The 16,079-nt window shown below is 45.4% G+C and overlaps 1 protein-coding gene across 4 annotated transcripts in view; it reads right to left on the reverse strand.

Annotated features, from left to right (window-relative positions):
• LOC135917726 (uncharacterized) overlaps positions 1–16,079 on the reverse strand; it is a 104,283-nt gene that overhangs the window by 5,345 nt on the left and 82,859 nt on the right. Inside the window, exon 1 of one of the 4 annotated variants that reach the window (XM_070536097.1) lies at positions 2,205–2,295. The exons of 2 other annotated variants lie outside the window; for them this stretch is intronic. In XM_070536097.1, coding sequence (XP_070392198.1) covers positions 2,205–2,253 — 49 coding nt within the window. In that variant the 5' untranslated portion in view covers positions 2,254–2,295. Of the gene's footprint in view, positions 1–1,309; positions 1,450–2,204; positions 2,296–16,079 lie in introns of those variants that run through there. One more of the 4 variants, XM_065451298.1, reaches the window with a different exon arrangement.

The following is a 16,079-nucleotide window of genomic DNA, read 5'->3' on the forward strand; positions in this document are numbered from 1 at the left end:
CGCTACACTCGGCAAATATCCCGCAACTATATGAAAGAAAGAAAGAAAGAAAGAAAGAAAGAAAGAAAGAAAGAAAGAAAGAAAGAAAGAAAGAAAGAAAGAAAGAAAGAAAGAAAGAAAGAAAGAAAGAAAGAAAGAAAGAAAGAAAGAAAGAAAGAAAGACGCCTGATGCAGCCAGCATCGCGTTAGATGAATATGAATGGGTCTCTCAGGCCAATTGAAAACTAAAGTGCCTGATCTTTGCAAAGAACTTCTGTAGCTATGCCAGTGGAATTTCCCCGTGGAATTTAACGCAGTTCCATCATTGTGATGCAGATTATTGTGAAGATTAAATGATGGCAACATTGATGAAATGAGAGAAATAGATAAGCTTAATTTCTTAACGACTCTTAGTCCGAATCATGCAGACATTATGGACATTCATATACGATGGGAGAGCGAGACGCATATAATGGTCTTTTTTTAACAGACTATGCTAGGGACACATATGAACTCCTCTTTCTGTCGATTTACATGCGGAAAAAGTTCCGTTCAAGACTTGTAAGACCTCGTGTACCGGATATTTTCAGCCGTACTTCAGTCACAAGAAGGAAGCCAAACAAAGGAGCGGTGTTTAGCTCACGTTCATAGCTGAGGAGGTGGCTTGTACTGGTGGCTTAACTTTTAGGGCCAGGGGGTTGAGGGACACCAGAGGTAGTGTCAGGGCACTTATATGACCTTTGCTCGCTACTTTAAAGGTGCCTAGCACATGCCAAACTCGGTCATGCAATATGAAAAAGAGATAGAAAGGTTTTTAAAAAGTATTCTCACTAAATATTCGAGACCTATATGTAAGAAAAAAGGTATTGAGAAAGCAGAGCCAAATAAGCGCACAGCGATGCGAACACCGTGCCAGACAAAAATTACTATCGCCGCAAGCCAGGCTTTTATCTGAGTTCCATAATGTCCCCTTCCATATTAAAGCCCGCAGTGGCACGTTAATCCCCAAGCCTCCTCACTATGCTGCAGTAGCCTCGGTCTCCGCCTGCGGAGACACATGTATTGCGTAGCGTGAACGTACGCGTTGCACAGAAACAGTTCAATGTGCAGCTCTCATCATGACCTTCGTTATATCACCCGCCTTTTTCCTCATATCTTATCTCTCTCTTCCCCCCAAACACCTTTCTCAGCGGGAAGTAGCAAGCCAGAGGCATTTCGCTGAGGCCGACCTCCTTACTTTTCTGCCAGTTAAGCTTTTCCATCTCTCTCCTAATAATTAGGATAATAAATCAATTGTATACGACAATGATGATGCCGATGCATTGCTTACCGCACAGTTCCCTACCACTGGCAGCCTCAGCGAGGAAAGCTCCGGCGAGGACGAGTCCGCAGATGAGCAGAACCTTCATTTTAAGATCGGAGGATGTCTGCTGGGAGACGACAAAGTCGCAGCGCAGCCAAAGGGGTGGTGCAGCGAAAGGCTCAGTGCAACAACCGTCGCGTGCCCGGCTATATAAGCACGTCGCCTCTCGAGTGGCCTTGACCATGGCGCGTAGCACCACGCCAAGCGTGAAACTGACGAGCCTTTCCGCCTTTTGCACTCGTCGCTAAACTATCTATCCGCAACCGTGCAAACGCCTTTTTCTTACACGCCCCTGAACGTAATATAATAGGTAACAGCACGAGAAACAATCGGAAAACCGAATGCCGGCCCTTTTTGTTTCTGGACCACAAGACGGGTACGCAGCGGGAAACCTTTAGCGTTGAAAGCACGCGCACTACATGATTTGACCGAATATGGCACCCTACATGGTTGCAGTTTTTTGGCGCGTCTTAATCACTCCTGTCACGCACGTTTGCCCCGATCTGATGAGGCTCAAGAGAGACGCGTCTCGCAGGTGGTCGTGACGTTTCACGTCCTGCGTCAGCAGTCATCTTTCTCGGAAGAGTCTGTTTCCTGTCATTGCAATAGCGTACGTATAGCAATAGCACGTGTTTTCCCGGCGTCCTTGGGGGCTCAGTGATGCATCGAGTTTAAATTTGGACGCAACTAGTGACATATTGTGTGCAAAGTAATGGCAGATATTCAAGCGATAAAGGATTATATCGGGCCACCTGATGCGCATCAGCTTCAGGTAAAAAAAGCTACGCAGGTCCGACGCGCATTTTGGAATCTGTGTGAAGCGAAACTTTCGTGAAGAGGTTAATCAAATGCCGTAACTTGCCCGTTTCATTCCTGCGTCTTTGTGCTGAAGGAAACTGGCGCGCTCGCATGTATGCTCGCACGCCTCTGCTTCGCAATGCGACATACACGGCGATTACTTAAAACAGCTAGTTGGCGTGTGCACGGCAGAAGTATACGTGCAGTTGTTGCAGGCAATAAAGAAACGTAATAAAACGTCATTGTGGCTCTAATGATTAAAGCATAGGGCTTCTGTGCTGAGTACCGAGGTTTGATTCCACCATGGAGCTCGTAATTCAATTCTTTTGTGCAGCGAAAATTCAAGGTACGTAATTTTATTATGGGCACTGACAGTATTTAAATGCTCGTTCTTGTTTTTCTTTTATATTTTTTTAGGATGCGCAATACCAAGTGTGGCCTTTTGGGTCTGTGTCGTAAGAAACCTAAACATGGCTCCTAGAAGTCATGGGCATGGTTTGCATGATGTTTCGTCAATTGCTAAACTATGTAGGTCGAGTGCAGCTTTTGCATAAATTACTTGTACATGCGTTAGAGAGCCTCAGAAGCAATTTTTGCGAACCGAGTAGAATAGGTTCTCGGTGTCCTGGAGCAGCTGAATGTGGCAGCTAGTTAACACCCGGGAAAAAGTAAGGGTCATGTTATGGGTGAGGTTCCGGAAAAGTTTAAACGGTGTCTGTACGTTGGTACATTTTCAGTAAATTACGTATACAAGTGACCGAAAGTGTTACACTGTCATTAAATGCAACGTTTTCCAGTGTCCCAAGAAAACTAAATGTGGTACCGAGCTTATAATTGGTGAAAAAATAGTTTTGGGGAGCCAGCTTTGCCAAATATGGCGTTGTCATCCTCGGCAGGTTAATTATAACTGGTTAGTAGGGTGACGTCAGTTGCAGTTGTTGTAGGCGGCGGCTGGATATAGAGGAAGAGACTGAAAAGAAGATGAGCGCTGTCGCTTGACGCGTCCAAGCGTGGTTTCTAAGTCGAGGGGACAACATCAGGATAGTGCAACGAGCATATTAATGATGAATGTGCTGCCAAAGTTCGATGTTTGCGGAATAATTGCGGCCTTGCGAATATTTGCTAGAAACTCGTTTGCTTCCTGGTTTCACACATGGCACGAAGCGTAGACAAAGTTTCCTATGTGTTCTCGGCGAAACAAAATTAGGGGAAATATGGGCAATGTCATTGGTGGCGTGCGTTCAAATGTTGAGGTGTGTGGGATAGTTCAATGCTTTCAGTAAATTACTTATTGAACAGCTACAAAGCGTTATGCAAATGTTATACGAACCGCGCAGGTTTTGCCGCACCCCCATTGAAGAACTGTGAGTGAACGAATCCTTATTCGGTGGAAAAGGGTCCAAATTATCGTTGATGAGCACGAATAAGTGCTTAGGTGATTCACGGCTTTCTCTTTAACAGACTTAATACAGCACTAGATAGTGTTACACTTGATGTACGCAAGTGTACCGGTGTCCTGGCACAACCAGATCTGGTAAAAAACTTTAACTTCCGGGAAATGCGGGTCATGCGATATCATGTGCTGGTGAAGACTGAAGTGTGTGGAACAGCCTTTGACGTGAATTTTTTGCACAAGCACTCAACACAAGTGTTTTACGGACAGCGTAGAAGGTTTGCTCGCTACCTTGTGGGACCAGCAGAATGCGGCAGCGAATTGATATTTTGCTGAGATGGGGGCCACGATATGGCAGATTTTCGTGTATAAAAATAAAAGCGTGAGGGTTAATCACGGTCTTTGACGCACAATATTTCACTGTTCGCAAGCTTTACACGAGCTTTAGAGGAATCATATCAATTTGTTCTGTGCAAAAAAAAATATGTGCCACGTATACAAAAAAAATAAAAAGAAAAGATCATTTCTCTTTGAGCCTACCTTGGTTACTAGAGATAATGTGGCCCTTGACTGCCATAAGAAAAGTGAACATAGCCACAAATAGGTTCGCAAGTGTACTTGGCATTGCAATGTGTATTTCCCACGGAAGAAGAGTAAGTACAGTCGGCGTCAACCTTATGTAGACCGCGGGAGCGGCGCCCACTGAGGCCCCCGAGGCCCCCGAGGCAGTCAGCGACGTCCAACGCTACCTGCTAGGCCTGACCTCTCACGGTAGCTGCTTGGCGCGTTTTGGCCCAACGACTACCATTATACGTCGCTGGCTGGTTCCTGGGCGCCGAGGCAGCAACGGTGACGCCGATTGTACAATTCGACAGCATGAACCAGAAGGCAAGAAAATATTTAATCAGGCCAGAAAGTATCTGGTAATGAGCTCTTCGTTGAGCAAAGCTCAAGAACGCAATTAAAAATTATGGACAAGAAGCTAACGAGGTAGTTACTGAGCAACTCTAACAGCCTCTACAGACGGAGGCGTACGAGGTCGTCACTGAAGCATACAATAAAGTGCATTCACCAGGAGCTTAGTTATGCAAAATGCGCTAACTAAGCATGATGAAAAATGTATTAGAGCAATCTGATGCGTCTGACCGTTGATTCATTCGCAAGGGGAAGGTCTACACGCTGCCTTAAACAGTGTCAAAAAGTCAAGCCAATGACAAGCCTGTGACACCTTCGCACGGCATTCCAGTAGCGCCAAGCCGTGAGTTCCCGGGAGCAAAGCAGTGTTTAAACGGTCAAAATTCTTCATACGTTCCACGCCTTGTCTTTGAGCTTCTCGCAATGCTGCAGAGAGCCGTAGAACGCGGGACGTGTGCCTTTACGTCGTTGATTGATACATATATATTGGAATTAAGCGTTTTCACCACACGTTCTTACGTCTGTGTACTTCAATCTATACGTTTCGATCGTTTAAAAGCGCGAGCCAGAGCCGTTGTCCGGGCAAGTTACGAGAACAAAACGAGATCATCCGAGGCAACCAGTCAAAGCTTCACAAAATGCGGTCTCTAGGGCCCGCAGGACCGCATTACGGGAGCGCTATAAATACGCTAGTTATTACCAAAACAAGTTACAAAAAATATTGCTTTCGAGTTCTTCCTAATATTTGTTCACAATATCACTCAAGCTGTAACTTCTAACGCGTTGAAAATTTATTTGTCATTTCCTATAGGCGACGTTCAAATGGCAGATACAGAGCACCATACACTTGATTGTCATCTTTTAGCGCTGAGAGAGAGTTGCCTGTTCAACGCAAACGGCCCGTGAGTTTGACGTTGTGGGTTTTGCGCCGGCTCGAGAGATGGCGCCACATTGAGTGGCCAAACCGGCAGCGTCCGGTGAGCCACGGTAGGCTGTTTGGCCGAGACGACACTTGCATTGAGGTTCAGGTAAAAGCAATTTTGTGTGCTGTGGTGTGGTGTGATGTGGCGGGGTGTGCCGTTGTGAACAAGCACTATACCCATTTTAATATTGTGGCTAGAATCATATCCAGCCAATATGCTTTGCAGGTAGCCATTTTATGCTTACATATGCTCTCGATTACGGGAGAGGGCCATAATTTTTTACTTCGCTAAGAAAAATTCACCGATTATAACGATACTCTCTGATGCGAAATTTGAGCGCCGCGCTATATCTGTTTTCATTTCGCGATATACCAGAGCAAGGAATTTGAGACAGAAATGTAGCAGAGTCGGTGATCGTCGAAAAACTGATCAGCGGGCCCAGCGCATCGACCTTCATACAGGACTCGTCGAAAATTCCAGTGTAATCGTTGGTTCCGCGTGGCCTCCAGGAAGTACTACAGAATTCGCGTCCTGCACACAATCAGATTACAAAACAAACTCAAACCATGACAATAGAAACAAGCGCGAGTGAGAGCTGATGCGAGCAGGCGCTATTACGAAACAAGGGGTAAGGCCGAGACCATTACAAGTTCGCATCGAACGGCTGCGCGTGTCCGCATGACACCAGTTTTCCGCGCGCAATTCACTGAAGGGGCTGCTCTCATTGGTCTCCGCCGTTCACGGCTCGCGTCTTTCATATCCCGCTCCGCGTTCGTGCTTTCGTCTTTCACTGCGCTTGTTAGCTCGGTCAAGCCACCGATGTCACCGAGACCGGCGATCGCCGCAGGAACCGGCAACTAGAGCTGCTCTCCAAAACGCGCCGTGAAGTTCGCTGGCAGTGGCGTTGTCTTGGTTTTAAAAAAAAGCTGGGAAGAAATTGAAAGGACCGCATACTTTACAGGGATTGTTAACTATCATCATCATTATCATCATGAGAATACTCATTTAAACCGTTATTTGCCTACTTCAACCGTTTTGAGCCCATCTATCTATAATCCCCTTACGCCGATCCAGTGGCCCAAACTGCCTACCAGCTTGGCCCACAAGATATATGCTGATTCTCGTGATGCCGTCATGGTAGATCCATTCTCGTCCTTCCAGCTTCGTGATTTTACTTTCGTCATGCCGTCACCGTGACGCCTTCTACGCCGACGCAGTGGTCCCAGTTGTCTAATAGCTTCGGTCATTAGATACGTGCTCGCAGTCGTGATGCTTCGTTGAATCGTCGTCATTCCAGCTTTGTCCTCCGACTCTCTTCATGCCGTCGTCGTCCCGCTATCGTTGTTATAGAGTCGTTATGGATTTGTTGTCACACGGCCATCGTGATGCCGTCGTGTTGTTCGCGGTCATTTCATCGTCGTGACTGCAGCCTCCTCGAAAGACTCTCGTCGTGCCGTCTTCATGCCAGCAATATCTACAGTCTTTGTGGTAGAATCTTCATCGCCCCATTGTCTTCCTGCAATCGTCGTCATCGCCTTGTCCTCATAGCCGCTCCAGGCAATCATAGTCGTTGTGTCGTCAAAATACAGTCGTCGTCATGCATTCATAGTCGTACCATCGTTGTGATGCCATCGCGGTTGTTCCATCGTCTTCATTCTAGTATCGTCATCCGACTATCGTCATGCCAGCGTCGTCATGGCGTCATCATGCAATTGCTCTCACGCCACCGTGATGTCATCGTGTTCGGTCCATAGTTGTCACTCCAGCTTCATCATCCGACTCTCGTCATGCTGATATCGTCGCTTGATCGTCGTCACACAATCGTTAGCCTACTATTGCCGTCTTTCCATCGTCATCGCGCTTTTGTTTTACCATTGTCGTCACTTCAATAACATCATCTTATTGTCATCATGTCGTCGTCGTCGTCATACTACCATCGTTGATTCATCGACGTCATTTATTCTTCGTCCTATCGTAATTATGTTGTCGTCATTCATTCGTGATTTTGCCGTGATTGTCCTTATTGTGTCGTCGTCAGACCATCGCTGTCATATAACGGTTGTCATACGTCATCTTCATGCCGTCGTTTCATCACGTTATTGCAGCTTCGTGATCCGGTTGTCCTACCGGTATCACAATTGTAGTCATACACTCGTGGTCATCTCGTTGTCCTCATATCATCGCCGATATAACGTCGTCGACAATTAGGAATCGTCAAGTTGTCGTCGTCGTACCGGCTTTGTGTTTCATCGACGTCATTCCTTCGTCATCCTATCATCGTCACTGCGTCGGTGTCGTACAGGCGTCATGCCGCTATACTCATGGGTGACCTTGGCAAGCGAGTGTCATAGCAAGCTGCTACGATGAGCATGTTGCATGTAATGCTATGTTCACACTACGGTCGTAAAGCGCGTAACAGCTCTTTTGGCGTATCGAACGTAACGGCTGTAAAAAACGTTACGACAGTTAAGCCGGCACCTTTGTTCACATTTACTGCTGCTTAAATTACGGCTTTTACAACAGGCCAATCAAATTTGGAGCTGCAGAATCGACGTCACCAGCGGTCCAATATGGCTCCTGCCAACATGCGAGCGCTGGCCGAGATCGAAGAAATTCACGCTCAAAACTTATAGTCATGTATTCAATCGCCCAAAGACGACGAAGGCGACGCAGAAGGGTTTGGGTGCGGCAAGTATTTCTCGACAGGGCCGTGGACGGGGATTTTCACAACCTTTTCGCCAAGCTCCGAGTTGGTGACGCTGCGATGTTTCATAACATCATGCGCATGTCGCCCCATGCAGCAGTTCCGCTTCCTTGAAAACCTAATGAGACCACTCATCAAAGTTCGGAGCACGCATCTGCGGCCATCGATTTCCTCGGCGGATAAACCAGATGAACTGAAAACAGTCTCGCGAGGCGCACTGCAAAAATTTTCACGAACACAGCCAATCGTGCGCACGGAATGGTGCAATGGCACTTCCCGCGCCCGGAGCTGTCTGCAGACGGGAGGACGGAAGTGTCGTCACCGGTTGTTGAAAGCCGAAAGCTTATCGGTCATTGGCTGTGTCGCAACGGTCGTAACATAACAGTCGTAAATGTTGCCGACCCTTTAACACTCTCACCCACGATTTTTGCGAGAATTGCGCACGTTGGTACCTTTACGTTCGCAGTCTGAACTAGACGCATACGCTTGTTGCGCTTCCGCTTACGTATGTTACGGAAAATCGGCGCCTTACGAACGTAGTCTGAACATAGCATAACCCAGGCAACGGAAGGCTCATAATGACCACTACAGATGTTAAGCAAACGTTACTTTCAGAAATATGTGTGCCGCCACATTTGTCGAATGCTCATCGCATTACTATTAAGAGTCATTGTGAGGCGAGTTCTCCTGTATTTTTTTCCTTACCGCGCCTATAGAAATCGATCAATTTTATCGAAGATCTCTACGCATTGTTAAATATTTCCTTTGGAATTATTCTACCAGCGGCATCATGCAATGTCTGAAACGACGACTTAACTTTAACTATTTCTCAGATTCAACAATTTTGGCAGGTCGGGGAGTCTGTAAAAATAAAACTTCAACTGGAGGTATCGTCGAAGCTTGCCTCCTGTGCTCCTAGCACTTCTTCAATAAGTATACTCTAAATGTGCGCTTTGCGGCCCGGTAACTTAATTTTTAAATGACAGCAGCACTGAAGACACAGAAGCTTCTCTCGGGTTGTCGATTTTACGATCCGATTTATAGGCTGTTTTAACAATGTCGAAAAAACAGTGCGTGCTGATGAGCGCGTGTTATATTGATAACTACGTTCAACTAATATCAAGTGCATATTTATTTTCCCCATTAAGGCTCGCTTTTATCTATCAGCGCTTCAACAGCGTATGTATACGAGCAATCCTTCTTGTCGTATATGGTTTTCACTCACGCAAGAGCACGCAGTCGATTTCAGACCGACCTTCGACAGAAGCTTGACTAGCTGTGCAATCTGTCAAATTTTAAACACTGCCTCTTCAAGGGCCATTATTCATTACTGTACATTATTATGCAGTACTCCACATTACTGGACGTCATCGTACATAAACTGAGCAAAGCATGTGGAAGCTCCAGCACCAGTTGAATGTACGCTAGAACAGATTGTTTGCACAGAAAAGCTGACCGAACGCAATAATCAAGTATGAGGCACATTGTGCGTGCTACCTGACATAACGACCATTGCTTCGTGATCCTAAGAAATGCAGTAAAAAAAACCAGGGGCCCGCTGCAAGGAGTAAAAACAAATACCCACTGTGCAACAGGAACTTACCAGTTTTCACACATGCGAAGCCGCTGCTTTCCCGCATAGTACGGGCATCACTATGGTTAGTATTGACGCCAACAGATCCTCATAATATTCTCACATAGTAGTTACAGTGAATAGTACAGTAACAAAACTGGGAATGACGAAACTAACTTTTGTTGGGCGAACTTCTGCCCACAAAAGCTAGTTACACTCAAAGCACAGCGATAGTGGCGAACACGGTTGGCGACCGTCGAAATCTGATCTGCGGGAAATCTGAACAACGTCGGCTCTCATACATGAGTCATTGAAGGTTCCAGAGTAATTGCTGGTGCCCGAATGTCTTGCAGAAAGTACTACACAATTTGCGTTGCTCATACAATCAGAGAACACATGTTTCGGTGACAGCAACGGATAGAACCATCGACAACATTCGAGAAACTTTCGATACGTGCAGGCGCGTCCTGCGATGAGCGATAACGTTTAACATTTGTTAGCCTGTAAAAAGCGGTCACCCGAAAAAGATAAACAAGTACATGTGTCAATATATTTTTCAATAATATGACTTACAAAAGTTGGGAACTAGACACCAGGTGCGTGTTTTGCATATTTCAGATTTTTTCTTTTACTCTCAGCACTTCACTTATGATCAAAATAGCAAACTATTACTTTCATTCGTATTCCTTGGGGTGGTGCTTTAATGCTTCACGTAGAAATTCGCAAAAAAATTCTCTGAGCAATTACTGCTGCTACACATCCATTCAACACAAGTGATCAAGCTATAAACTTAAGCATCTCAGTATATGTAGCATGTACTTCGTCTTGAGATAAAAACGTTAAAACATAAAGCGATCGCATTTCTAGGGGTAGCGAAAGGGCCAACACGATCTTCGATTCACGGCAGCGGCCTTGCGATGTAGGCGAAATGCAAAAACGCTCGTGTACTTACATTTAGGTTCACGTTAACAAAACCGCAAATTGTCAGAATTGACCCGGAGCCCACTACTAAGGCATCTTTTATAGCCATGCATCGTTGCTTTGGGACACTAAACCCCACGAAGCAATCAACCTGCGGAAACTATGAAAGTTCACGGATTGTCTGTGCTGCACCCGTTCGCAGCAAAAATTCTTGCGCAGAACCATTTCTGTAGCTACACTATACGGCTGGAAATACATTCACGCGATGAGCAATATCGCTGCAATTGGTCTATAAATGGACAAGAAAATTTATTATTCAGTATGATAGATATATAACACCGCCAACTGGATTGTATACAGGTTACGGCTATCATATTGTTTCCTTCGCACTTGCTTATTAGCATTATATCTTCGTGGTATAATCATAATTGGCAGTTATACTCAATCGCATATGGCGCTGTTAGCCACTAAATTACACAACGAGATGGAAATGAAGTATATGGTCAGTGGTCACTTTCAATGTTTAAGCCTGACGGCAGTGCTAAAACATCTCTTTTGGAGGGGTCGTTCCAACATTCTGTAGCCGTTTTATAATTCATCACTTTTACATTCACTGCAATCTTTCTTCGAAGCTAGTCTAGATGACCCCGGTGTATCGATGCCAACATGCGTGAAACAGAAATTTCCCATTGATTATACACTATTAGCGCAAAACTGCACAACGCACAATTCGTCTGGCCCAGCTGTCGGACTCTTTAGTGGCCTTTGGTAACTATTAGAGGTGCAATAAGGCAACGTTAAACCAAGCGTGATGAAAATTATGCACATCTCTACACCCCTCAGAGTCTGTTAATTTTCCTTTTTTTAGGTTTGGTGTTGCAGTATACTGCATCACCATACGTAAAAAAAAGTGTCAACGAGAAGTATCAACGAGAAGTGTCAACTTCTCGAATGGATTGGTGGTTATAACCCCCAATCCATTCGAGAAGTTGACACTCAATCTCCACCTCCTATAAGTTATTCGAACTGGTCGCAAGCATTTTATCAAGGATGTGATATCAAGGCAAGCGACAAACGCAGCTAACGGTCCTGTCACATTCTCGTCAGGGTTAAGCTGCACACGCGATGCATGAAGCGACGCAGGTGCTCGAGGAAACTTGCCGCGTTTTTTCTATCACTCCGCTTCCTCGACACGCCAGCTCGATGAGTTGTCACTCCCTGGCTCAGCTATAGCAGCGGCTTTCCGTATTGCCCGATGCCCAAGCGGGAAGAAATCCGATGAGAAAAAAAAGAGCAGTCGGCATTCAGATTTCAACGGCCTGACAAAACCAGCTGGTGGAATAAAGGAAGTTCTATCGCTACACGTACATTGCGTTCCGGTTTGTGCGCACGTGTTATTCTTCTTAATAATATTATTCTTATTATTTCTTTAGTAACTACTTGACCGGGGCAGATCTATGTCTGGGTATTTCTTGCATCGGCTAAGTGAACAGCAGCAGCTAGTGTCGCCATGACGCCAACGTTTTCCTCAAGCCAAGTAGTTCACTAAAAAAACGCCGTAACATCGCCAAAATTATACATTCACAAAAGCTGCGCTAAAGAAAAAAAAAGAAAAACTGTGATCTGTTTTTTTTTCTTTCTCAGTTGCATGATGTTTGTTGGCACCTGTAAATACTACCATACAGGTTATAGTTTTTTTCACATAAGTCAGAACGCAATGCCGAATTTCATTACTGTATCAGCAAGTGTTAAGACATAACGCATTGTTAAAGATGGAACAAAATTAATAGGCAACGCTATCCTGAATTATACATCAATAGCGCTATTTACTACAGGGACGAGCGAAGAACAAAGGGCATGTGCTGGCATACTCCTAAAGAACATCCTAAATCATGTAGTGCGCTTAGTGAGTGAATTGTGTTTCAGCCACTGTCACAGCGTCTTTAAATATATCGCTCATAAATAACGGGGCCACTCACCAAATGAACATTTTTCGCCCCATCGTAACGATCTGTAAACAAAATATAAACGCGGTAACCGATACTCGTAGTTAACTTATGAACTTAGAACACGGTATTCACGCCAGAGTGCTCCACCTTTACTAACTTCGATAAGCGCGTGCAATCGATGCCCCGTGCAATGTGTGGTCAAAATTGTAATAGACACATTAAAGCAAACTCTAGAACATTCGAGTATTATTTAGTAAATTGAACATATGTGTTAAAGAAACATGTGTGCGAAGGTGTGTGAGGTCATGTGCCACACTTTTCGTACTTTCTCGAACCTTCTCAAGCTGTTCGTCTAAACCTCGGCCGAGTTGACCAATCTCTCCAAATTGAAGCATCACCTAAAAGTTCTGTTTGAAAATTGTCACAGCCAGCCCTTTTATAGTCGCACTGAGCTGACGCTATTCTTATTCTTTGCTTACTTTAACAGTTGGCACTGATATGTTCTTTCTTCCGTTTTTTTTTATCTTGACGTTAGACGGTAAAAGCTTACCGTCTATTGCTTTTCACATGCGTTGAGTGAAAACAATATCCAACCTCGTCATTCTTCTGTATATTAACACATAAGGCATTGCTAAGGCTGCAACAAAATTATGAGGCAACGCCCTCCAAAGTCGTTTAGTGCACGTACTGAGTGAACTGTGTTTCATTCATCGTTAAAATCAAGTTTCATCAATGTCAGACTGTTTCTCTATGGCCTGACAGGACGCAGAAAAAGGAACTTAGGAAAATCACCCAAGTAACAATCAGCAGAAAACAGCAGAGAAAAAAATTAACACATACTAACTTTCTGCCCATTGTATTTTACACACAATAGACATACCTCACTGCTGTTACTTTTTTCTTCACATGATTTCCGTAGTAGCAGCTGCGAGGGTTTTGTTGAGCACAAATCGACGCGCACGAAGCATAGAAGGTGTGGACAGCGCCCGCACTTCCCTTCTATTGTTTGTCCTCTTCTATTGTGCAGGGATGGCGCTAACTACCCAGTGGAGGGGAGGGGGGAGAGAGGCGTCAACCCCCAAAAGTTTTCTTTTGAAGCCCCAACGCCTCATCAGCAGCAGCAGCAGCCTGTTTTATGTCCACTGCAGGACGAAGACCTCTCTCTGCGGTCTCCAATTACCCCTGTCCTGCGCCAACTGATTCCAACTTGCGCCTGCAAATTTTCTAATTTCGTCATCCCACCGAGTTCTCTGCCATCCTCGACTGCGCTTCTCATCTCTTGGCTCCCATTCTGTAACTCGAATGGTCCACCGGTTATCCATCCTACGCCTCACATGGCCTGCCCAGCTTGATTTTTTATAATAAAGTTAATTAGAATATCGTCTATCCCTGTTTGCTCTCTGATCCACACGGCTCTGTTCCCATCTCTTAACGTTACGCCCAGCATTCTTCGTTCCATCGCTCTTTGCGTATTCCTTGACTTGTTCTTGAGCTTCTTTGTGAACCTCCAAGTTTCTGCCCTTATGTTAGCACCGGTATAATGCATTGACTGCACACCATTTTTTTTTTCAATGATAGTGGTAAGCTTCCAGTTAGGATCTGGCAATGTCTGCCGTATGCACTCCAACCCATTTTTATTCTTCTGTAAGTTTCCTTGTCATGGTCAGGGTCTTCAGTGAGTAATTGACCTAGGTAAACGTGCTCCTTCACAGACTCCAGAGGCTGACTGGTGATCTTGAACTCTTGTTTTCTTGCCAGGCTACTATGCATTATCTTTGTCTTCTACATATTAATCTTCAGCCCCACTCTAATGATATTACACTCCATTAATCTTATGATGATGATGATGATAAAATGCGAGAGAACTTAGCATAGTACGTTAGCAACTAGTGGCCACTAATAAACATTGTCTTATTAGTTGGCGGTACTGTGTAATTAATTAGTTAACTGCTAATTAATGCAGTGGAACTATTGATTAGTTTGCATGAGTTATGCTGGAACCTAGTGTTTATCTTTCTAAATAAAAATAAAGCATTTTACATGCGCCGAAACTTGAGAAAAGATGGCGCGCCCTGCCGGGCTTCGATGCATCGATGCCACTCCAAATCTCATTCTGTCCGCTGCTATACACTTGCAGAATCTCAGTGTCACCTTTTACTGCACATCAACACTGCGGGTTCTAATCCATGAGCTTTAACATCATCGGTGAGCCATTTCGCGTCAATTCAACGACGGACGAATCTTTTGCCCCTGTAGTGCTGCTTCGCTTCGTACTAGCTGAACAAAAGCACTCCAGGAAAAAAATTAAACCACCGGAATAAAACCAAAGTGGCACTATGTGTAGTGGGAGACATAGGGTAAATGCAACTAGAGTGCAATTAGCGGGTGAATTCTCGCTGCGCTGCAATCAGCATTTTAAACATCACCCCATGCATCTCAAACGGGCCTACAAAAGTCTCCTAGGAGAAAAACTCCAGCCAGTGGAATTAAACTAAACGTGACCCACAGCGTGAGACCATTGTTGGGATTAAGTACCTATGGTGCAATTTGCAGAAAACGAGGTATTGCTCAGCAATCCATATTTTAAAAATGCTTCCCATAAAGTTATTCTGACCACATCCCCCCAGGGTCGGCTTCGCTGCAGTAGTTGATCTGCCGGATTCCTGGACTTAGACCACCATCTTACACTTACCACGTTGTAACTTTCTGCTATCTTGGAACACCTTAATTAACATTCTACGTCTTCATCGTCGGCCTCCTGTCCGCTCGCGGTGGGGAATGGGGTAGGGAGCGCATTGTGGAATGCCAGAAACTAGACGGCGTACGCAGCTGCCACCCTACACCACGCTGCAAGTCGTATTAAAAGGTAGGCGTACAGAGAGCCGGCATACGAAGAATGCAAAAATTTGGAGGACGCTTAAGCTTCGCTTATAAGAGTGGAACGCGATAGCATTCAAAGCTCCTTGACTCCTTCTCACGCTTCCCGGCAACTAGAGCGCATGTAACCAAAATGTTTGCCGGGAAACGCTGGCCGTAACTCTATGTACGAAAGCGGGCTTTCTGGTAGAAACGCGGCTTATTGCGTTGGCAGCGATGCGACGGAGGCGAGCGCCAGCTGGAGGTATTGCAACGAGCGGAGCGAGCCGCTCCGTGTTTCCCAAGACACCCGCGCGTCGGCGCGCGCAAATGGCGGACTCAGCGGCCGGTCTGTGACTGGTAGAAACGCAGGCAAAGGGGTTTCTTTAAGTTTTCGCGGAACAGAATTATGTTCACTCGCATACGCAAATTACAATCCGGGAGCTATGATATCTGTAGGTTGTGTGTGTGAGAGCCATACATAGGTTACAATTTTCCCACGTATTTTAGCTTCAGAAATTCAATTAGTTCAGCAATTTATTGAGTCAAATGGAGGGCCTGGGTATGGGTGGTCCGAAAATCGTTTTGTCGAAGCGACGTCGAACGCCGGACACCGACGCCGCATTTTCTGCGACACGGGCTCCTTAAGGGCCCCTCACCAGGTCTGGCCATTTTGAGCTGACAAGCGCAGATCACAGAATGCAC

Source organism: Dermacentor albipictus, chromosome 3 (assembly GCF_038994185.2).
Source record: "Dermacentor albipictus isolate Rhodes 1998 colony chromosome 3, USDA_Dalb.pri_finalv2, whole genome shotgun sequence".
Taxonomy (NCBI): Eukaryota; Metazoa; Arthropoda; class Arachnida; order Ixodida; family Ixodidae; genus Dermacentor; species Dermacentor albipictus.